This window comes from Dryobates pubescens, chromosome 2 (genome assembly GCF_014839835.1).
Source record: "Dryobates pubescens isolate bDryPub1 chromosome 2, bDryPub1.pri, whole genome shotgun sequence".
In the NCBI taxonomy this organism is placed as follows: Eukaryota; Metazoa; Chordata; class Aves; order Piciformes; family Picidae; genus Dryobates; species Dryobates pubescens.
In genome coordinates, this window is record NC_071613.1 from 51640671 (window position 1) to 51663154 (window position 22484).

The following is a 22484-nucleotide window of genomic DNA, read 5'->3' on the forward strand; positions in this document are numbered from 1 at the left end:
AGAGGCATTCAGGGACTGACAAACAGCATATTAAGAAGACAAAGGTGATGGCTCCCCTTGCAGGTTTTGCAGAGCATAAAAAGCACTGCTGCAATTCATTTTCCATACCTGACAGCTCAGGGCACTAAATGTGAAGTGGTCATAGGAGGCTGCTGGACTGGAAGGTCCAGATGTTAATTAGTTCAACAGGGGACAAGAGAGTTTCTGCAGAAATAAATGAAGATGTTCTGCTAAATCATAAAGTCATTCAAGCCCAGACTGGTTTGGCTGGAAAGGGAACTATTAAGACTCATCCAGTCCAACACTGATGCAGCCAGCAGTGTGCCCAGGTGGCCAAGAAGGCCAATGACATCTTGGCCTGCATCAGGAACAGTGTGGCCAGCAGGAGCAGGGAGGTCATTGTGCCTTGTGCTCAGCACTGGTTAGGCCACACCTTGAGTCCTGTCTCCAGTTCTGGGCCCCTCAGGTTAGGAAAGATGTTGAGTTGCTGGAAGGTGTCCAGAGAAGGGCAACAAAGCTGGGGAGGGGTCTGGAGCACAGCCCTGTGAGGAGAGGCTGAGGGAGCTGGGGTTGCTTAGATGACCATTAAGGTCTCTTCCAACCCAAACCAATCTATGAGACAGGAACCTCTGTTCCATGAACATTTGAGGCTCAACCCTGATGTTCTAATCTGCTGAAGGGAATCAGTCCAAGGGCATGAGATTTAACACGTCTAAGTGCTGGGTTCTACACACTGGCCACAACAACCCCATGCAGTGCTACAGGCTGGGGTCAGAGTGGCTGAGAGCAGCCAGGCAGAAAGGGACCTGGGGGTAATGGTGGATAGTAGGCTGAACATGAGCCAGCAGGGTGCCCAGGCGGCCAAGAAGGCCAATGGCATCCTGGCCTGCATCAGGAACAGTGTGGCCAGCAGGAGCAGGGAGGTCATTGTGCCCTGTGCTCAGCACTGGTTAGGCCACACCTTGAGTCCTGTGTCCAGTTCTGGGCCCCTCAGGTTAGGAAGGACATTGAGACACTTGAGCTTGTCCAGAGAAGGGCAATGAGGCTGGGGAGAGGCCTTGAGCACAGCCCTGTGAGGAGAGGCTGAGGGAGCTGGGGTTGCTTAGCCTGGAGAAGAGGAGGCTCAGGGGAGACCTTCTTGCTCTCTCCAGCTCCCTGAAGGGAGGTTGTAGCCAGGTGGGGGTTGGTCTCTTCTCCCAGGCAATCAGCACCAGAACAAGAGGACAAAGTCTCAAGCTGTGCCAGGGGAGGTTTAGGCTGGATGTTAGGAAGAAGTTCTTTCCAGCAAGAGAGATTGGCCATCGGGATGTGCTGCCCAGGGAGGTGGTGGAGTCCCCATCCCTGGAGGTGTTTAGGAAGAGCCTGGCTGAGGCACTTGGTGCCATGGTTGACTTGATGAGATCATGTTGGGTGATAGGTTGGACTGGATGATCTCTGAGGTCTTTTCCAACCTGGTTCATTCTATTCTATTCTAAGTACCTCTTAAAAGCAGTGCTCCAGCCAGAGTTAAGGGTTTAAAAGCAAGCTGTCAGAGCTTGCTCTTGCACAGAAGAAGAAACAATCACAGAACATCAATTCTCTTGCAGGTCAAGTGATGTTCTTAATGTGTTTACTTTGGTTTTCTCTTCCATGCATCAGAGCCATTTAATAATAGCATGGCTGAAGAAAACAGAGGAGGCTCAAGCTTGGTTCTGGCAAAGGTTAAACATGAAGTTAAGTGACATCAATTCAGAAACCACTAAAGCACTACAGAAACCAAACTCCTTCAGCTCCTGCTGTTTTGCCTGCTCAAATTAGAAACATAATTTAGGGAGCACAGAGCCCAAATCTAGGAGGCCAAACACTTCAAAACCCCCAAATCTATGACCTTCAAAGGTAGCTTAGATGTGGCACTTACCCCTCAGAGCAGGCAGCAGAGACCTCTCCTTCTTGTCATCACATTTATTGCACTCACTGAAGTAGAGAAGCAAAAAGACATCCACCAGCACCCACATGAGAGAAGTGGCCAGAACCACCTTGCAGTAGACAAATCTCCTCATTGCTTTGCTTGGGGTCTAGCTCAAGCTCTGAGGAAAGGCAGCAGCTCCTGAGGGCTATCAAACTCCCCCAGCTCAGCTCCAACATGGAAGCAAAGACAAGCATCCCCCTGCAAGCACAAAACAAAGATCCCAATTAGTCAAGGGCACACAGGGTTTCAGCTGGAAAACAGGACAGCAAATACCATGTGGAGCTGTTTAAAGTGTCAGCCAGAGAAGCTGTGGAGGCTCCTGGAAGCATTCAGGGCCAGGCAGGATGGGGCCTTGAGCAACCTCATCTAGTGGGAGCTCTCCCTGCCTATGAATGATAATCTTTAAGGTCCCTTCCAAGCCAAACCAGTCAGTGATTCAGTATATGGAGGTTGTCCTAATGTGAGCTAGGCCACAAGTAACTGAGTGGTTTGAAGGCTCCAGGAGGACCTTCTGGTGGCTTTTCAATGCTTAAAGAGACTGAGCAGAAAGCTGTTGAGCAGGGCCTGTTGTGCCAGGCCAAGGGGTGATGGTTTGAACTAAAAGAAGAGACTAGATGGGGTGCTTGGTGCCATGGTTTAGTTGATGAGATGCTGTTGGGTCATAGGTTGTACTTGATGATCTCAAAGGTCTCTTCCAACCTGGTCTATTCTATTCTATTCTATTCTATTCTATTCTATTCTATTCTATTCTATTCTATTCTATTCTATCCCATCCCATCCCAACCCATCCCAACCCATCCCATCCCATCCCATCCTACCTATCCTATCCTATCCTATCCTATCCTATCCTATCCTATCCTATCCTATCCTATCCCATCCCATCCCATCCCATCCCATCCTATCCTATCCTATCCTAAAAGATGGAGATTCAGACTGGAGAGAAGGGAGAGATTTTTGACACTGAGTGTGCTAAGACCCCAGAACAGCTTACCCAGGGAGATGGGAGATGGCCCATCCCTGGAACCATCCCAGGTCAGGCTGTCTGGGGCTCTGAGAACCTGCTCCAGCTGCAGATGTCCCTGTTGAGTGCAGGGGGGTTGGACTGGATGAGCTTTAGAGGTCCCTTCCCACCAAAACCAGTCTGGGATTCTACTACCTCCAGATATATCTTCCAGTAGAACTCTGCAGTCACTGCCTTACACTCATCCTCCTGCCTGCAGCAGTTAAATTGTGACAACAGAAGCTAACTGTGAGGGCCTCCACATCTCCACAGCTATCTGAAAGAGGCTGGAGTGAGGCTGGTGTTGGCCTCTTCTCCCAGGCAGCTAACAATAGGACAAGAGGAAATGTCCTCATGTGCCACCAGGTGCAATTGAGGTTGGAGATGAGGAACAATTTCTTTGCTGCAGGAGTGGTCAGGCACTGGAACAGGATGCCCAGGGAGGTGGTGGTGGAGTCACCATCCCTGGAGGGGTTCAAGAAACCTGTGGCCATGGCACTGTGGGCCATGGTTTGGTGGCCATGGTGGTGTTGGGTTGATGGTTGGACTCCCTGATCTTAGAGGTCTTTTCCAACCTTAATAGTGCTCTGATTCTCTGACCTACTCTCAGTGCAGATCTGTATAGAATAGAATAGAATTAACAAGGTTGGAAAACACCTTTGAGATCATCAATGAGGCCTCCCTTCAGCCTAGACTAGAACAGAACAGGATTACTGGAATTACTGGAATGGAGTGGAGTGGAATGGAATGGAATGGAATGGAATGGAATTAACCAGGTTGGAAAAGACCTTTGAGATCATCCAGTCCAACCTATCACCCAAAACCATCTCATCAACTCAACCATGGCACCAAGTGCCTCAGCCAGGCTCTTCCTAAACACTTCCAGGGATGGTGACTCTACCACCTCCCTGGGCAGCACATTCCAACGGCCAATCTCTCTTGCTGGGAAGAACTTCTTCCTAACATCCAGCCTAAAGCTCCCCTGGTGCAGCTTGAGACTGTGTCCTCTTGTTCTGGTGCTGCTTGCCTGGCAGAAGAGACCAACCCCCACCTGGCTACAACCTCCCTTCAGGGAGTTGTAGAGAGCAAGAAGGTCTCCCCTGAGCCTCCTCTTCTGCAGTCTAAGCAACCCCAGCTCCCTCAGCCTCTCCTCCCAGGGATGTGCTCCAGACCCCTCCCCAGCTTTCACTGTGTTTCAGGCCCCACACTTACCATGGACAGCTGCATTCCACGTCAAGATCCAGAGTTCAGCTCCAGCCACGCTCCAAGAACTCAACCACTGCAGAATTTTCCAGCAGCCTATAAAAGACAACAGAAAAAACTCCTTAGCACTTGACTGCCCTTTCTAACCCCCAAAGCTTTTGGACCTTAAATAATCCCTCAGAAATTATCTCCCCATTCTACCTTCCCTATCTTATTAATTGGCATTTTCTCCATAAAGCTTTTTTATCTCAGCACTGAAAACCCTTCAGCTTCCCAAGCCAGCTGGATCCCAACTGGCAACCTCAAGAATTGTTTGGATTGGAAAAGACCTCCAAGATGATTGAGGTCCATCAACCCAACACCACCATGGCCATTAAACAATGTCTCCAAGTGCCATGGCCACACCATTCTTGAGCATCTCCAGGGATGGTGACTCCACCACCTCCCTGGGCAGCACATCCCAATGGCCAATCTCTCTTGCTGGGAACAACTTCTTCCTAACATCCAGCCTAAACCTCCCCTGGTGCAGCTTGAAACTGTGTCATAGAATCATAGAAGCATTAATGTTGGAAAAGCCCTCAAAGATCACCAAGTCCAACCTGTCCCCCAACAGCTCATGACTACTAGACCATGGCACCAAGTGCCACATCCAATCCCCTCTTGGACACCTCCAGGGATGGGGACTCCACCACCTCCCTGGGCAGCACATTCCAATGGCTAACAACTCTCTCTGAGAAGAACTTTCTCCTCACCTCAAGCCTAAACTTCCCCTGGTGCAGCTTGAGACTGTGTCCTCTTGTTCTGGTGCTGGGTGCCTGGCAGAAGAGACCACCCCCCACCTGGCTACAACCTCCCTTCAGGGAGCTGTAGACAGCAAGAAGGTCTCCCCTGAGCCTCCTCTTCTCCAGGCTAAGCAACCCCAGCTCCCTCAGCCTCTCTTCACAGGGCTGTGCTCCAGACCCCTCCCCAGCTTTGTTGCCCTTCTCTGGACACCTTCCAGCACCTCAACATCTTTCCTAACCTGAGGTGCCCAGAACTGGACACAGGACTCAAGGTGTGGCCTGAGCAGTGCTGAGCACAGGGCACAATGACCTCCCTGCTCCTGCTGGCCACACTGTTCCTGATGCAGGCCAGGATGCCATTGGCCTTCTTGGCCACCTGGGCACACTGCTGGCTCATGTTCAGCCTACTATCCACCAGTACCCCCAGGTCCCTTTCTGCCTGGCTGCTCTCCAGCCACCCTGCCCCCAGCCTGTAGCACTGCCTGGGGCTGGTGTGGCCTGCATCTCTTTGGGATGTGTGGTTCAGTACTGGGGAGCAAGAAAGTCTCCCCTGAGCCTCCTCTTCTCCAGGCTAAGCAACCCCAGCTCCCTCAGCCTCTCCTCACAGGGCTGTGCTCCAGACCCCTCCCCAGCTTTGCTGCCCTTCTCTGGACACCTTCCAGCAGCTCAACATCTTTCCAAAACAATATAATCACACCCAACAGCTCTTCTCCCCTCTTTTCTTTCTCTCTTTCTCTTGCTGGAAGTGATTCACAAGGAATTGATTGCAAATTCCAAGGGCTCCAGCAGCCACCTCCCTGGTTCTCACGATTCATTTCCACGCTAGTCACCAGGAACAGTTTAATTATCAGATGAAAATTACAAAGGGAGGGGGGGGAAGGGGGGGGAGGGCAAAGCACAAATGAGGAGAGATCTTTATTAGAGGAGAGCTGAAGTGTTTACCCTCCCCACTCAGGCTCTGTCTCCATGGTGGCTCCAATTAGCTGAGCAGAAGAGTTATTTTGTTCAGCACCAGCTGAGCCACAAAGGTTCTTCCTCCCTGAGCTCTGCAGAACACCCAGGAAGTTTCTCTTTTCCATCCTCAGCTCTTGTTTGAACAGAAGGGAGTGAACATAAAAAGAGCAGAAATCATAGAATCAGTAAGGTTGGAAAAGACCTCAGAGATCACCAAGTCCAACCTGTCACCCAACACCTCCTGACTAACTAAACCATGGCTCCACGAGCCACATCCAATCCCCTCTTGGACACCTCCAGGGATGGGGACTCCACCACCTCCCTGGGCAGCACATTCCAATGGCCAATCTCTCTTTGTGGGAAGAACTTCTTCCTAACATCCAGCCTAAAGCTCCCCTGGCACAGCTTGAGACTGTGTCCTCTTGTTCTGGTGCTGCTTGCCTGGCAGAAGAGACCCACCCCCACCTGGCTACAACCTCCCTTCAGGGAGCTGTAGACAGCAATAAGGTCTCCCCTGAGCCTCCTCTTCTCCAGGCTAAGCAACCCCAGCTCCCTCAGCCTCTCCTGTGGGCACATCCTTGAGCTTCTCCAGCCAGCAGCAAGGTTCAGGAGCTGGGGCAGGATGAAGTACAGCTTTATCTACCCTGTGTGACAGGAACTGGCCCACAACACAAGGAGGAACATCTCAGCTCCTTCCTTTGCCAGCTGTAGCCACATCTGCATGCACACAGCAAGCTGCATCACAGCATCAGCCAGCAGTTGCCTAGCAACTGTGGGGGCTGCTCCTCTGGGTACCAGGCTCTACTGAAAGCCCTGCAAGGTGCCCAATCGCTCCCTGGATTCCCAACATGTTCCTCATGACACCAGCATGGCTTTCCAGAACACAGGGAGCTTTGGACCTTACTTAGGCTGCTTTATTGTTTTGATTTCCAGCTCCTTCAGGCTCTCCTGCACCGGGAGCCAGCTAGGAGGAACCAGCTCCAGCTCCAACAGAGCAGCTGGCAGTGAAGGCCATGCAGTGGTCAGGAACTGAAGAAAAGGACTTGGGGGTGCTGGGGGAGGAGAAGCTCAACAGGAGCCAGCAGGGAGACCTTGCAGCCCAGAAAGCCAACCAGAGCCTGGGCTGCAGCAAGAGAAGCAGAGCCAGCAGGGCCAGGGAGATGATTCTGCCCCTCTGCTCCGCTCTGCTGAGACCCCACCTGGAGCACTGTGTCCAGTTCTGGAGCCCCTAGCACAGGAAGGATCTGGAGGTGCTGGAAGGTGTGCAGAGGAGGGCCATGAGGATGAGCAGAGGGCTGGAGTTGCTCTGAGGACAGACTGAGGGAGCTGGGGTTGTTCGGTCTGGAGAAGAGAAGGCTCCCAGGAGACCTAATTGTGGCCTTCCAGGATCTGAAGGGGGCTCCAAGAAAGCTGGGGAGGGACTTTTGAGGGTGTCATGGAGGGATAGGACTGGGGGGAATGGAACCAAACTAGAAATGGGTAGATTGAGATTGGATGTGAGGAAGAAGTTGTTCCCCAGGAGGGTGGTGAGAGCCTGGCACAGGTTGCCCAGGGAGGTGGTGGAAGCCTCATCCCTGGAGGTGTTTGCAGCCAGGCTGGATGTGGCTGTGAGCAACCTGCTGCAGTGTGAGGTGCCCCTGGCCATGGCAGGGGGGTTGGAGCTGGCTGAGCCTTGAGGTCCTTTCCCATCCTGACCATTCTATGGTCTAACAGTTGTGTAGAAGGAGATGTTAGGTTGTGGTTGGACTCAGAGATCTGAAGGTCTGTTCTAAGGTGCTGAGTATGTGAGTGTGTGAACAGCTTTTGAAGCAAGGCTGCATTTCTTGGTCCCTTCATGACAACTCTCATAGCAACTCTGCTCAGTTTCATGTGTAATGCAAGGTAGGACATGAGGAACAATTTCTTCCCCTTGAGGGCTGTCAAGCCCTGGCCCAGGCTGCTCAGAGCAGTGGTGAAGTCTCCATCCCTGGAGGCATTGGAGAGCAGTGGAGATGTGGTGCTGAGAGCCTAGGTTTAGAGGGGACCTGGCAGTGCTGCATTAACAGCTGTACCCAGTGACCTTCAAGGTCTCTTCCAGCCAAAGCAGTTCTGGGATTCTCTCCTCTTTTACACCTCTACACTACCAGTAATGAGGGGAGAAAAAATGGTGCTGAAGGGGAGCAGAAAGCTGCCTTGGTTGACCTTTTGGGGTCCACATCCCTAACTGCACACCACCAAGCCTCAGCCAGCAGGCACATGAGGAAGATGATGAAGTGGCTGAAGTTCCAGGCCTGGGGTGACTCCAGGGGGAATCTGCTGCCTTTCCATGGTTAAACTGAGCCCATGCTGCATCTCCTGGCTGTGATTTGCCATGGGGACCATCCTTTAACATATGCAACTTAGCAGCTCAGGCAGGGCTGAAATTCATCCTGGCTGACATCTGGCTATGTTAGCAAGCAGCTCAATTCACAGCCTTTCAAGGCTTCCCCTCACACAGCCTGGGAACAATTTAGGCTACAGGCAAGCAACTTCAAGGAACCTTTCAGATCACTGTAGGTGTTGTCAGGGGAATCACAGGATGTCAGGGGTTGGAAGGGACCCAAAGAGATCATTGAGTCCAACCCCCTCTGCCAGAGCAGGACCACACAATCTAGCTCAGGCCACAGAGGAAAGCATCCAGACAGGCCCTGAAAGTCTCCAGAGAAGGAGACTCCACAGCCTCTCTGGGCAGTCTTCTCAATGCTGCCCAGCACAGGTTTAAAGAGGGACAAAGAATCCTAAAATCCTCTGGATTGGAAAAGATTTCTGAGACCACTGAGTCCAAACAGCCTCAGGTTGCACCAAGGGAGGTTTGGGCTGAGGATCAGGAAAAATTTCTTCACCAAAGGGGTCACTGGGCACAGCAACAGGCTGCCCAGGGTGGTGGTGGAGTCACCATCCCTGGAGGTGTTTCAAAGCCCTTGGGATGAGGAGCTGAGGACAAGGGCGATCAGGGCAATCCCAGGCACCAATACAGGCTGGGCAGGGACTGGCTTGAGAGCAGCCCTGAAGGAAAGGACTTGGGGGTGCTGGGGGATGAAAGCTCAACAGGAGCCAGCAGTGAGCACTTGCAGCCCAGAAAGCCAAACAGAGCCTGGGCTGCAGCAAGAGAAGCAGAGCCAGCAGGGCCAAGGAGGTGATTCTCCCCCTCTGCTCCACTCTGCTGAGACCCCACCTGGAGTCCTGTGTCCAGTTCTGGAGCCCCTAGCACAGGAAGGATCTGGAGGTGCTGGAAGGAGTCCAGAGAAGGGCCACGAGGAGGAGCAGAGGGCTGGAGCTGCTCTGAGGACAGACTGAGGGAGTTGGGGCTGTTCAGTCTGGAGAAGAGAAGGCTCCCAGGAGACCTCATTGTGGCCTTCCAGGATCTGAAGGGGGCTCCAAGAAAGCTGGGGAGGGACTTCTGAGGGTGTCAGGGAATGATAGGACTGGGGGGAATGGAACCAACCTAGAAATGGGTAGATTGAGATTGGATGTGAGGAAGAAGTTGTTCCCCATGAGGGTGGTGAGAGCCTGGCACAGGTTGCCCAGGGAGGTGGTGGAAGCCTCCTGGCTGGAGGTGTTTGCAGCCAGGCTGGATGTGGCTGTGAGCAACCTGCTGTGGTGTGAGGTGTCCCTGGCCATGGCAGGGGGGTTGGAACTGGCTGAGCCTTGAGGTCCCTTCCAACCCTAACGATTCTGTGATTCTGTGGTCTAACAGTTGTGTAGAGGGAGATGTTAGGTTATGGCTGGACTCAGATCTGAAGGTCTTTTCTAAGGTGCTGAGTATGTGAGTGTCTGAACAGCTTTTGAAGCAAGGCTGCATTTCTTGGTCCCCTCATGACAACTCTCATAGCAACTCTGCTCATGTGTAATGCAAAGCAGGGCATTTCACCCAGAGCTTAAGCAGTGGGCTGCAGCTCCCTGGTATCAGGTGACAGAATGAGAGGAAATGGCCTGAAACTGTGCCAGGGGAGGCTTAGGTTGGAGATGAGGAACAATTTCTTTGCTGCAAGAGTGGTCAGGCACTGGAACAGGCTGCCCAGGGAGGTGGTGGAGTCACCATCCCTGGAGGGGTTCAAGAACCCTGTGGCCATGGCTCTTGGGGACATGGTTCGATGGCCATGGTGGTGTTGGGTTGATGGTTGGGACTCCATGATCTGAGAAGTCTTTTCCAACCCAAACAATGCTATGGTTCCATGAGATCCTATTCCACATGTGAAGGGCCTGGAGAATAAATCTTATGAGGAGCAACTGAAGGGGCTGGGGCTGTTTAGTTTGAAAAAGAGGAGGCTGAGGGGAGACTTCATTGCTCTCTACCTGAAAGGACACTGTAGAGAGGCTGCTGCTGGTCTCTTCTCACTGGTAACTAGTGCTGGAACAAGAAGACACAGCCTCAAGCTGCAACTGGGTAGGTTTAGACTGGATATTAGGAGACAGTTTGTCAGGGACAGAGTGGTCAGGCACTGGAATGTGCAGCCCAGGGAGGTGGTTGAGTCACCCACCCTGGAGGTGTTTAAAGGTGCTCTGGATGTGGTGCCTGGGGCTATGGTTTAGGGGTGAGCCTTGTAGAGCAGGGTTCTGGCCTAGACTTAGTGATCCTGAGGCTCTCTTCCAACCTGAATGTTTCTGTGATTCTGTGGTAACAGCCACAGTGCTTTGTGCATGGAGTCGTCCCAGTTCCTGCTGGCTCATCACCCTTCTGTGCAGCACTGGCTGCCCCAGCCCTGATTCTGCAGCAGAAATAGCAAATCCTTCTGGGGCCAGAGCCTAAATCTTGCTGTTGCCTGGTTTTCACTTCCAAGAGCTGCAGTGGATCCCAGGAGAATCACCCAAACCCAGTCACATCCCTCCCTTGACTGATCGGAGGTGAAGGCTGGAAAGGGGAGGTTGAGCTGAACTCTCGCTCTGCCTTTCTTAGGTGTCAAAAAGCCCTTTGTGATGGGTTTGATTTCTGCTGGGGACTTTCTCCCAGCAAACTTCTGCTGACTCTTCAGCTGACCTCCTTGTCTTCTGCAGAGGCTCTGCCAGGGCAGAGGTGCTGTAGACCCAGAGAATCAGAGCATCGCGGCGGCTGGAAAAGACCTTTAAGATCATCAAGTCCAACTATAGATCAGATCTGAAGGGCTGAAACACAACTAGAAGGCTTTATGGCTGCTTTTATTGCTCAGTTCCCTTCATTTTCTTTAAAAGCAAGCACTCTGCTGCTCTCCTGAGCTCAGTGTTCATTACTGTGGACATCACTTGAGTGGCAATCGTGGCATCGGAGCGAGGATTTGCCACGGGCAGTAATTTAATGTCTGAATTAACTGGCTGAGGAAATGAGCTGATGTTCTTCTAGAGAGTGCAGGATCTCAGCATGGTGGAGGTTGGAAGGGACCTCTGGAGATCATCCACTCCAACCCCCCTGCTAGAGCAGGGGCACCCACAGCAGCTTGCCCAAGGATCATGATGCCTGGCTGGGGATGGAAGCTCTCCAGAGCAGGAGACTCCACAACCTCTCTGGGCAGCCTGCTCCAGGCCTCCAGCACCCTCACACCAAACAACTTTCTCCTCATCTTCAGGGGGGAACCTCCTGGCTTCCAGTTTGTGCCCCCTGCCCCTCATCCTGTCACTGGCTTGGAGCCAGGTGGGTGTTGGTCTCTTCTCCCAAGGAACAAGCTGATAGGACAGGAAGAAATGGCCTCAAGTTGCCTCAGGAGAGGTTTAGGTTGGACATGAGGAACAATTCCTTCCCCAGAAGGGCTGTCAAGACCTGGCCCAGGCTGCCCAAGGCAGGGGTGGAGTCCTCATCCCTGGAGGGACTGAAAAGCCCTGGAGATGTGATGCTGAGGGATATGGCCTGGCAGTGCTGGGTTGGACTCCATGATCTTAAAGGTCTCTTCCAGGCAAAGCAGCCTCTCTGGGCAGCCTGCTCCAGACCTCCAGCACCCTTACACCAAACTGGAGATCATCCAGTCCAAGCCCCCTGCCAGAGCAGGGGCACCCCCAGCAGCTTGCCCAGCAGCACAATGCCCAGCTGGGGTTGGAAGCTCTCCAGAGCAGGAGACTCCACAACCTCTCTGGGCAGCCTGCTCCAGACCTCCAGCACCCTCACACCAAACAAGTTTCTCCTCATCTTCAGGTGGAACCTCCTGGGTTCCAGCTGTGCCCCTTGCCCTGTCACTTGGCACCAGACATGAGTATAGCCCCATCCTCTTTCTCCCCACCCTTTGGCTCTTGATCATAGAATCACAGAATGAGAGGGGTTGAAAGGGACCTCTGGAGATGAAGTCCAAATCCTCTGCCAAGGCAGGTTCACCCAAGGGTCTCACAGGAACAGTGCCAGGTCTCTCAGCCTTTCCTCCTGCAAGATGTGCCAGGGGAGGTTTAGGCTGGAGGTGAGGAGAAAGTTCTTCCCAGAAAGAGGAATTGGCCATTGGGATGTGCTGCCCAGGGAGGTGGTGGAGTCACCATCACTGGAGGTGTACATAAAAGGCTTGGATGTGGCACTTGGAGCCATGGTTTAGTTGTCATGAGGTGTTGGGTGATAGGTCGGACTTGATGATCTCTGAGGTCTTTTCCAACCTTATTGATTCTATGAGTCTATGAGATGCTCCAGTCCCCTCAGTGCTGCTTCACAGATGTCTGAACTCAAGCCAGCATTGCTCAGGTGGCCAAAAAGGCCACCAGCACCCTGGTTTGCACAGTGTGGCCAGCAGGAGTAGGGCAGGGACTGTGCCCCTGTACTGTGCACCAGCTAAGACCTCACTTGGAATCCTGGGTTCACTTTTGCAGCCTCTACTCCAAGAAGGACATTGAGGGGCTGGAGCACGTTTAGGGAAGGGCAAGGAAGCTGGGGAAGGGTCTGGAGAACAGGGCTGGTGAAGAGCAGCTGAGGGAGCTGGGGGTGCTTAATGTGGAGGAGGCTGAGAGGAGACCTCATTGCTCTCTACAGCTCCCTGCAAGCAGGCTGCAGTGAGGTGGGCTCAAGCCTCTTCTCCAAAGGAACAAGAGATAGGACAAGAGGAAATGTCCTCAAGTTGCCCCAGGGGAGGTTTAGAACGGACATGAGGAACAATTTCTTCCCCAAAAGGCTTGCCAAGGCCTGCCCCAGGCTGCTCAGGGCTGTAGTAGTGGAGTCCCCAACCCCTGAGAGGTTTCAAAGCCGTGGAGATGTGGTGCTGAGGGCCATACGGTTTGGTGGTGAGCTGGCAGTGCTGGGTTAATGGTTGGACTGGATGAGCTCAAAGGCCTTTTTCAGCCTAAATGGCTCTGTGATCCTCTAACTGCCCATCTCCAAGATCAATACAGGAAGCTCTCTCACATTCAGCAAGGATTAATGAAAAGTAAGAGGGGTGGGGGGAATATGGACAGAAATAATCAGGTGTGCCTCTAGTTGGGAGTTCTCCAGTGTTTTGTGTTTCAAGAATGAGTTTCTCCCCCTCCCTCCCCCCTTTCCAGAAATAGGCTGCTTGACATTTAATAATAGCCCTGTTCTTCAGCTCCAAATGCATTTCCCTGACTCAGAAATTAAAGTGGAAAAGACTTATTAAATCACCTAACCAAACCCTCTTGTAACAGAAGCCCTGCCCTGCATTCTGCCTTCTTCAGCCACTCACTGCCACCAGCCTCCCCCAGCCTCCATGCCTCCAAGCACCACCTCCCCAACACCCAGCCAAGGAAAGCTTTTTGTGCTTGCAGCCCCCTCACCCTAAGGCACTTAAGCTTGCAAATGGTGCCACATTTGGGAGGAACTTAATTGGGTGTACTCCCTCCTTTGAAGTCCTTGACTTCACAGAATCACAGATGTGTTTGGGTTGCAAGAGACCTCCCAGATCATCCAGCCCAACCCTCAACCCAACACCACCATGACCATTGAACCAAGTCCCCAAGTGCCATGGCCACAGGTTTCTGGAACCCTTCTAAGGATGGTGACTCTACCACCTCCCTGGGCAGCCTGGTCCAGTGCCTGAGCACTCCTGCAGCAAAGAAATTGTTCCTCATCTCCAACCTAAACCTCCCCTGGCACTGCTACAGGCTGGGGGCAGAGTGGCTGGAGAGCAGCCAGGCAGAAAGGGACCTGGGGGTACTGGTTGATGGTAGGCTGAACATGAGCCTGCAGTGTGCCCAGGTGGCCAAGAAGGCCAATGGCATCCTGGCCTGCATCAGGAACAGTGTGGCCAGCAGGAGCAGGGAGGTCATTCTGCCCTGTGCTCAGCACTGGTTAGGCCACACCTTGAGTCCTGTGTCCAGTTCTGGGCCCCTCAGCTTAGGAAAGATGTTGAGTTGCTGGAAGGTGTCCAGAGAAGGGCAACAAAGCTGGGGAGGGGTCTGGAGCACAGCCCTGGGAGGAGAGGCTGAGGGAGCTGGGGTTGCTTAGCCTGGAGAAGAGGAGGCTCAGGGGAGACCTTCTTGCTCTCTACAACTCCCTGAAGGGAGGTTGTAGCCAGGTGGGGGTTGGTCTCTTCTGCCAGGCACCCAGCACCAGAACAAGAGGACACAGTCTCAAGCTGTGCCAGGGGAGGTTTAGGCTGGATGTTGGGAAGAAATTCTTCCCAGCAAGAGAGATTGGCCATTGAGATGTGCTGCCCAGGGAGGTGGTGGAGTCACCATCCCTGGAGGGGTTTAGGAAGAGCCTGGCTGAGGCACTTGGTGCCAAGATTTAGTTGATCAGATGGTGTTGGGTGACAGGTTGGGCTCAATGATCTCTGAGGTCTTTTCCAACCTGGTTAATTCTGTTCTATTCTATCTCCTCTCATCCTGATGCACAGGGAAATGGAATTAAATTGTCCAGATTTTGGACAAGATCCAGACATTGGACAATCTGAAAGTGTGCAGATACTAACCTCACACTAAACCAGGATGGCACAAAGCACCAACTAAAATCTCACACCAACTACAGGAAAACAAGATCTGTAATGACTATGGGCATGAACTCAACAACCAATCATCAGAAGACAATCCCAGATGCCACAACATGTTGGGAGTCCATGAAAGAAATGCAAGGTCCTCCTCTTAGCCCTTTTTGTCCCATTTTCTCCTGCCAAGCATGCCCCATAACTAAGAATCATAGAATTGTTTGGGTTGGAAGAGACCTCTAAGGTCATCCAGTCCAACCATCAACTCAACACCACCATGGCCACTACACCACTCTCTCCTTTGCAGTCCTTGCCTTCACAGAATCACAGATGGGGTTGGGTTGGAAGAGACCTCTAAGGTCATCCAGTCCAACCATCACCCCAACACCACCATGGTCACTAAACCATGTCCCCAAGCCCCATGCCCACAGGTTTCTTGAACCCCTCCAGGGATGGGGACTCCACCACCTCCCTGGGCAGCCTGCTCCAGTGCCTGACCAAAGAGAGATCAAAGGACTCTGGTCACCACCTCAGAGGTTCCTCCTCAACTTGACAGTTAAAAGCTGGCATCTCCCACCCCCACCCCCCCCATCTCTGACCCCCACCCCCAGAGGGTGATAAGCAGGTATCTCCTTGCAAGCTGCTGCAGCACCTCATCACAGCTAATTAGCAGCTGAACCTGCCTATATTTATGCTGTTTTCAGATGGTGGGTGCTCTCCCACACACCACTTGCAATTAAAAAGTAACAAGTACTCCAGTGGTATTGACAGCTTGACAGAGAACCACCCCGGGGACCAGGCTTTTTTAGCTCTCCTAAACAAGATGCAGAATTGCTGGAGGGACCAGGCAGTGACACAACAACCAAGGGAAGACCTGCAAGACAAGTCTCCAAGGATGAACTGAGCCCACCAGGCTGGAGCCATGTCCAACAGGGCTTCCCCACCAACCTCTGACTAATGTGTGGCTTCCCAGTACTGAACCACGCATCCCAAAGAGATGCAGGCCACACCAACCCCAGGCAGTGATACAGGCTGGGGGCAGGGTGGCTGGAGAGCTGCCAGGAGGAAAGAGACCTGGGGGTACTGGTTGAGAGTAGGCTGAACATGAGCCTGCAGTGTGCCCAGGTGGCCAAGAAGGCCAATGGCATCCTGGCCTGCAGCAGGAACAGTGTGGCCAGCAGGAGCAGGGAGGTCATTCTGCCCCTGGACTCAGCACTGGTTAGGCCACACCTTGAGTCCTGTGTCCAGTTCTGGGCCCCTCAGTTTAGGAAAGATGTTGAGTTGCTGGAAGGTGTCCAGAGAAGGGCAACAAAGCTGGGGAGGGGTCTGGAGCACAGCCCTGTGAGGAGAGGCTGAGGGAGCTGGGGTTGCTTAGCCTGGAGAAGAGGAGGCTCAGGGGAGACCTTCTTGCTCTCTACAACTACCTGAAGGGAGGTTGTAGCCAGGTGGGGGTTGGTCTCTTCTGCCAGGCACCCAGCACCAGAACAAGAGGACACAGTCTCAAGCTGTGCCAGGGGAGGTTTAGGCTGGATGTTGGGAAGAAATTCTTCCCAGCAAGAGAGATTGGCCATTGGGATGTGCTGCCCAGGGAGGTGGTGGAGTCCCCATCCCTGGAGGGGTTTAGGAAGAGCCTGGCTGAGGCACTTAGTGCCAAGGTTTAGTTGATCAGATGGTGTTGGGTGACAGGTTGGGCTCAATGATCTCTGAGGTCTTTTCCAGCCTGGTTAATTCTGTATTCTGTAACCACAAATCCCAAAGAGATGTAGGAGACCTGCTGCCTGGCTGGGCTGGCACACTCGTGCTCAACACCACGCTCGCACCCACACATCACTAAACACGTTGGCCACTTGACTATAGAATCATAGAATTGTTTTGGTTGGAAAAGACCTCCAGGAGGATCCAGTCCAACCACCAGCCCAACACCAGCATGGCCATCAAGCCACGTCCTGAAGTGCCACGATCAGTGGGACTGGTGCAAAGGTATTTGTGCATGAAGAAAAGATCACAGAACCAAAACTTCAAACAATTGGAACCAGAGCACTGCCAAAGAAATCCCCAAGTCCCAGCATGGTGGAGGTTGGAAGGGACCTCTGGAGATCATCCACTCCAACCCCACTGCTGCACCAGGGGCACCCACAGCAGCTTGCCCAGCAGCACAATGGCCAGGGGGGTTTGGAAGCTCTCCAAAGAAGGAGACTCCACAACCTCTCTGGGCAGCCTGCTCCAGGCCTCCAGCACCCTCACACCAAACAACTTTCTCCTCATCTTCAGATGGAACCTCCTGGCTTCCAGTTTGTGCCCAGTGCTCCTTGTTCTTGCACTTTTCACCACTACCAAGAGTCTGGCCCCAGCCTCTTGCCCCCCACAGCTCCTTTATCTCTTGCTGAGCACTGATCAGATCCCCTCTGGGGCTGCTCTTCTGCAGGCTCCACAGCCCCAGGGCTCTCAGCCTTTCCTCCTCACAGAGATGCTCCAGGCCCCTCAGCACCTTTGGAGCTTCCTCTGGACTCTAGTAGGTTCCTGTCTGTATTGAACTAGGGAGCCCAGCAGCAACTACCATACATCCAGGGGTGGCCTCAGCAGTTCAGAGTAGAGAGGGAGGAGAACCTCCTTTCTGGCAGCAATCTTCATCCTGCACCCCAGGAGACTGTTGGCCTTGATGGAGAGAACTTTGTGTAAGAACAGTCTGTATCAGGCACAGGCAAGCCTCACAACCAGTTTCTATTTGGGAATGTGCAGACTCAGCATCTTTGGAGCCTCCACTGGACTCTCTCCACTCATCTCAAAGTCTCTGAAGAAAGCAGGTTTGTAGCAAGTGCTCAGCTCTTCATTTGCTGGATTAAAAGAGAAGGACAACAAAGCTGGGGAGGGGTCTGGAGCACAGCCCTGTGAGGAGAGGCTGAGGGAGCTGGGGTTGCTTAGCCTGCAGAAGAGGAGGCTCAGGGGAGACCTTCTTGCTCTCTACAACTCCCTGAAGGGAGGTTGTAGCCAGGTGGGGGTTGGTCTCTTCTCCCAGGCAACCAGCACCAGAATAAGAGGACACAGTCTCAAGCTGTGCCAGGGGAGGTTTAGGCTGGAGGTTAGGAAGAAGTTCTTCCCAGCAAGAGAGATTGGCCATTGGGATGTGCTGCCCAGGGAGGTGGTGGAGTCCCCATCCCTGGAGGTGTTTGGGAAGAGCCTGGCTGAGGCACTTGGTGCCATGGTTTAGTTGATGAGATGGTGTTGGGTGATAGGTTGGACTCAATGATCTCAAAGGTCTTTTCCAACCTGGTCTATTCTATTCTATTCTATTCTATTCTATTCTATTCTATTCCATTCCATTCCATTCCATTCCATGCTATTCTATTCTATTCTATGCTATTCTATTCTATGCTATTCTATTCTATTCTATTCTATTCTATTCTATTCTACTCTATTCTAAAAGCCCTCCACTGTGTTTTCCTACACTGAGAAAAGGGATGGACAGCCCCGTGGAGCCCCACGCTCTGGAGCTCACCTAGTAACATGCAAACCCCACTAGAATTGTGTTTTCCAGAGAAAACCCAATAGTTTAAGGTTTCCCATTTTCTTCTTTCCAAGCAATTCTGCTTTTCTTCTTCCACCTTCATTTTTCTGTCAGCTGACAGTGGGCTTAGGTAGGCTCTCGACTGCATTCTGCCTCAACCCAAACCAACTGCACTGAACATCAGGAGGGAAATAATCCAACCTGATTCTGCATATTCCCAATATAAACTGGTCATGAGCTTTTCCTCTGGCTGATACATGATGTTCTCACAAGAACTGCTCTCCACCAAGGCCATTGGTCTCCTGGGGTGCAGGAAGAAGAGTGTGATCAGCAAGTTAAAGGAGGCTCTCCTCCCTGTCTCCTCTGCCCTAGTCAGGCCACACCTGGAGTCCTGTGTCCCGGTCTGGGCTCCCCAGTTCAAGAGAGACAGGGAACTATTGGTGAGAGGCCAGGGGAGGTCCCAAGGATGCAGAAAGGCCTGGAGCATCTCTGTGAGGAGGAAAGGCTGAGAGCCCTGGGGCTGTGGAGCCTGCAGAAGAGCAGCCCCAGAGGGGATCTGAGCAATGCTCAGCAAGAGATAAAGGACCTGTGGGGAGCAAGAGGCTGGGGCCAGACTCTTGGCAGTGGTGCCCAGAGACAGGACAAGGGGCAATGGGCACAAACTGGGAGCCAGGGGGTTTCACCTCCACATGAGGAGAAAGCTGTTTGGTGTGAGGGTGCTGGAGGCCTGGAGCAGGCTGCCCAGAGAGGTTGTGGAGTCTCCTTCCCTGGAGAGCTTCCAAACCCAACTGGCCATTGTGCTGCTGGGCAAGCTGCTGTGTGCTCCTGGTGCAGCAGGAGGGTTGGACTGGATGATCTCCAGAGGTCCCTTTCAACCCCCAGCATGCTGGGATTCTCAGAATAGGTTCCTGGTGGTATGGATGGTGGGAACAGATTTGTCACCTCTGTTCCTCATGAACATTCAGGAAGAATCACTTCTTCTCCCAGGGTGGGCGGGAGGCAGGTGTTCAGAGCCATAAATCCCAGAGCCATGTAGGCTTCCACCCTCCCCTCCAGCCTCCCTTCCTGCCTGAAAGGCAGGGCTGTTTGCACTCCTAATTTTCTCCTAGCTCAGCAGCAGCCACCGAGGAGCCTGCCAGTCTGCCTTCCCACCCTGTTCCACCACCATCAGCATCTCCCATCCTGCACGCTCACCCTCAGCAACTTGCAAACACTTCCTCAGCGGCAGGGCACAGAGACAGGAAGCCCCAGCACATGTTCCCCTTCCCTGAAGCAGCCTTCTACGAGACAATCCCTCCCAAACCTCAAAAACCCTAACCCCAGGAGAACCCAAATCCACGCTGTGTTGCACCACCTCACTTCAATGCCCTCAAACCCCAATTTCCACCCCCCTCCCAACACCAGCAACAGAAAAGTCCTTAATTAGCAAGCCTAGCTGAAATTTCTCAGAAGGTAATGATTCTGGGTTGGTTTTTTTTCCCCCAAGCCAGAGCAATGTTTTCCTGTCTCCTCATGAGCCTCAGCACCTTTGCTTAGTTGCCCTGAACAAAATCAGAGCATCCAGCTCGGTTCCAACCTTCTTGATTCTATGATTCTAACCAGGTCTGCTGGCAGCCAAGGGCACAAGAAGGGAAACATTAAAAGCCTAACTGGAAAACAATACCAGCTTTCAGGCCTCCTTTTTCCTCCTTCTCCTCCTCCTCCAAGCCCAGCAGCCACCAAGCAGTTAAAATAATCTCTTGCTTTCCTTGGCATAATTCTGAGCATGTCTTAATCTCTCATTAATCTTTCCTCTTACTATTCCCAGCCACCCAGGAGCACCCAAATATTCTCATTTAGCAGCATGGAAGAGGAAAGAACAGCAGCTCCAGCAAGGTTTGGGGTTGTGTTTTTTTTTGGGGGGGGGGGGGGGTGTCTTTTCTATTGATAAAATTCCTTATCAAAACTGTAAAATCATTTTCTCTCAGGTCTGCAGAAGTTTGGGGTTTTTTTTTTACCCAATGCCTGGCAAAACAGCTGGCATCCCAACTTCAAAATGCTCTGAAGAAAAAAAAAACCTTAGCAGTGCCAAACCTCATTGAGGCTGGGTTTTGACTGTTTGTGCTCCAAAAAAAAAAACACACAAGAAAGAAAAGAGAGAACCGAACAGAAGCAGCTGGCAAAACCCCAGCAGCGCTTCACAGTGAGCCCGGAGCTGTGCAATGGAGACGGCAGAGGGGGGGAAAAAATGGGAACGAAACGGGATCGGGGAGCTTGTGGAAACTACAGCCCAAAACCTTATTCCATCTCTACCAGAAACAGACTCAAAGCTCGGCTTCTCCTCATCACCTCAGGAAGCAGAGACACGGGTTCAGGAGGGAGAAACCTGCCTGCTACAGGACTGGGATGGAACGAATCCCACTTTGTCACACACCGCTGCCTAGAGATGGTGCTTCAGGTCAGGCTTATCCCTGCTTAAAAAAAGCCTCTCGCGGCAAATCCTGCCAGGAATCAGCAGGAAAAGCAACGGGAATGGGATAAGGACAGCCTGATGCCCGCAGCCAGCGCACCGCCGCCCCGCTATCGGCCCCGGCAGCTCCCCCACCGGCCCCCGAAGACCCCACGCAGCCCCGCAGCAGCCCCTCGCCGGCTCCCGGCAGCTTGCCCCCGGCCACGACAGCTCCCTCCCGGCCACGACAGCTTCCCCACCGGCCCTCAGCAGCACCACCGGCCCCCGACAGCTCCCCCCCGGCCACGACAGCTTCCCCACCGGCCCCTGACAGCTCCCCACCGGCCCCCGACAGCTCCCCCCCGGCCAAGACAGCTTCCCCACCGGCCCCTGACAGCTCCCCCCCGGCCACGACAGCCCCACCGCCAGGTACCGAAAGTTGCCCAAGGAGCAGAAGCCGAGATGAAGGGGACGACCCCGCCGTCTCCTGTCAGCCCCGCGTCCCACTCGATCTGGGCACTCCTCCGGCTGCTTACCCGCGGCTGGACGCCGAGCCCCGCAGCGCCGTCCCCGCCGTTCAGCACCGCCGCCGCCGCCCGCCCGGGGCAGAGCGCGGGGCCGCCGTTCGCCTCCTCCTCATGGCCGCCGGGGCACGACGGGACAGCGCCCCCCCCCCGCCTTTCCTCGGCTCGGCTCTGCGTTCCTGCCTCTCTCCCCGCCGGGCTCGGTGGCCAGGCGCTCAGCCGCCGCCGCCGCCGCGCCTCCGCCGCCGCTGCACCGCCCAATGGCTGCGGCGGCGCGGGCAGCGCCCGGCTCCCGCGATACTTGCGGGGAGGCCCCGGCGGAGCGGGGGTGAGGGGATGCGGGGGGTCCCTGCGGCGGGCACCGAGCCGGCTGCCACCGGCGAGGGAGGGAAGGAGGGGGCGGGCAGGTGCGGGGAGGAGGCTCCTCCTCGGAGCGGCTGCCGGGAGCGGGCAGGGAGGCGGCGCTGAGCGGAAAGGGGGAGAAAGGGAAGGAGAGCTGAGGGGAGCGGGTAGGGGGGAAGGGGAAAGAGGGAGCGGGCGAGGGGAAGGGCGCTGAGGGGAACGGGCAGGGGAAGGGGCCCTGAGATCCCTACCACCGTGCCTGGCTCAGCCCCGGGGTCCCGTGGAGACCTCCCCTGGCCAGAGCTTTCCGCTTGAGCTTGGTAACCTGTTAGTCACGGGTGGGTGGATGGGAGCGTGGAGGAAAAACCCCAGTAACAGGCACAATCTCCCCCTGTTAAAGTCATGAAAAGTGCTTGTACTCCATGTTGCTGGGTCAGGAGATGAAGCCAGGTGGATCCTTCACCAAGATGCTGAGCTTTTGGTTGGATCCTCAGCCCCAAGGGATGGCTGCCGGCTCCTTACTGCCAGCCAAAGCCCTACGGGAAGTCAGGTTATTTGTCTAGATGAGCTTTAAGGTCCTTTCCAACCCCAACCATGCTATGATTCTATTCGAATTGACTCCTGATCGTGCTTTCAGGAGGAAACACACATACTCCAGTTCCTCCAAACCACTCTTCCCCTCTGATCCCAGCCCTGGTTACCAGATCCTGCAGGAGAACCCGTCCTAAGTTACAGCTCCATGTCAAAATGTTGTGCTTCTCCATCTAAAAATCAATAGCTCACTGAAGCCTTGTTAGAACATGTGCCCTGCAGGAAATCTATGTTGCCATTCTGCAGGTGAAACCCAGAGGAAGCTTCTGCCGCCTCTCCCAGGGAGCCTTCCCCTCCCAGCAGAGGAGTGCTGGCTCCCTGCACCTTTCAGATCACCACCCCCAGGTCTTGGAGGTCCTCCCTCTGGTATCCA

The 22484-nt window shown here is 53.6% G+C and overlaps 1 protein-coding gene across 3 annotated transcripts in view; it reads right to left on the reverse strand.

Annotated features, from left to right (window-relative positions):
- Window positions 1–21402, reverse strand: part of GALNT13 (polypeptide N-acetylgalactosaminyltransferase 13) — a 107388-nt gene extending 85986 nt beyond the window's left edge. For all 3 annotated transcript variants that reach the window (XM_054177531.1, XM_054177525.1, XM_054177539.1), the window contains exons 1-2: window positions 21191–21402; window positions 1898–2146 (exon numbers count right to left, since the gene is read on the reverse strand). In XM_054177531.1, the coding sequence (XP_054033506.1) occupies window positions 1898–2039 (142 nt within the window). In that variant the 5' untranslated portion in view covers window positions 2040–2146; window positions 21191–21402. The remainder of the gene's footprint in view (window positions 1–1897; window positions 2147–21190) is intronic.
- Between the last annotated feature and the right edge of the window lie 1082 nt (window positions 21403–22484).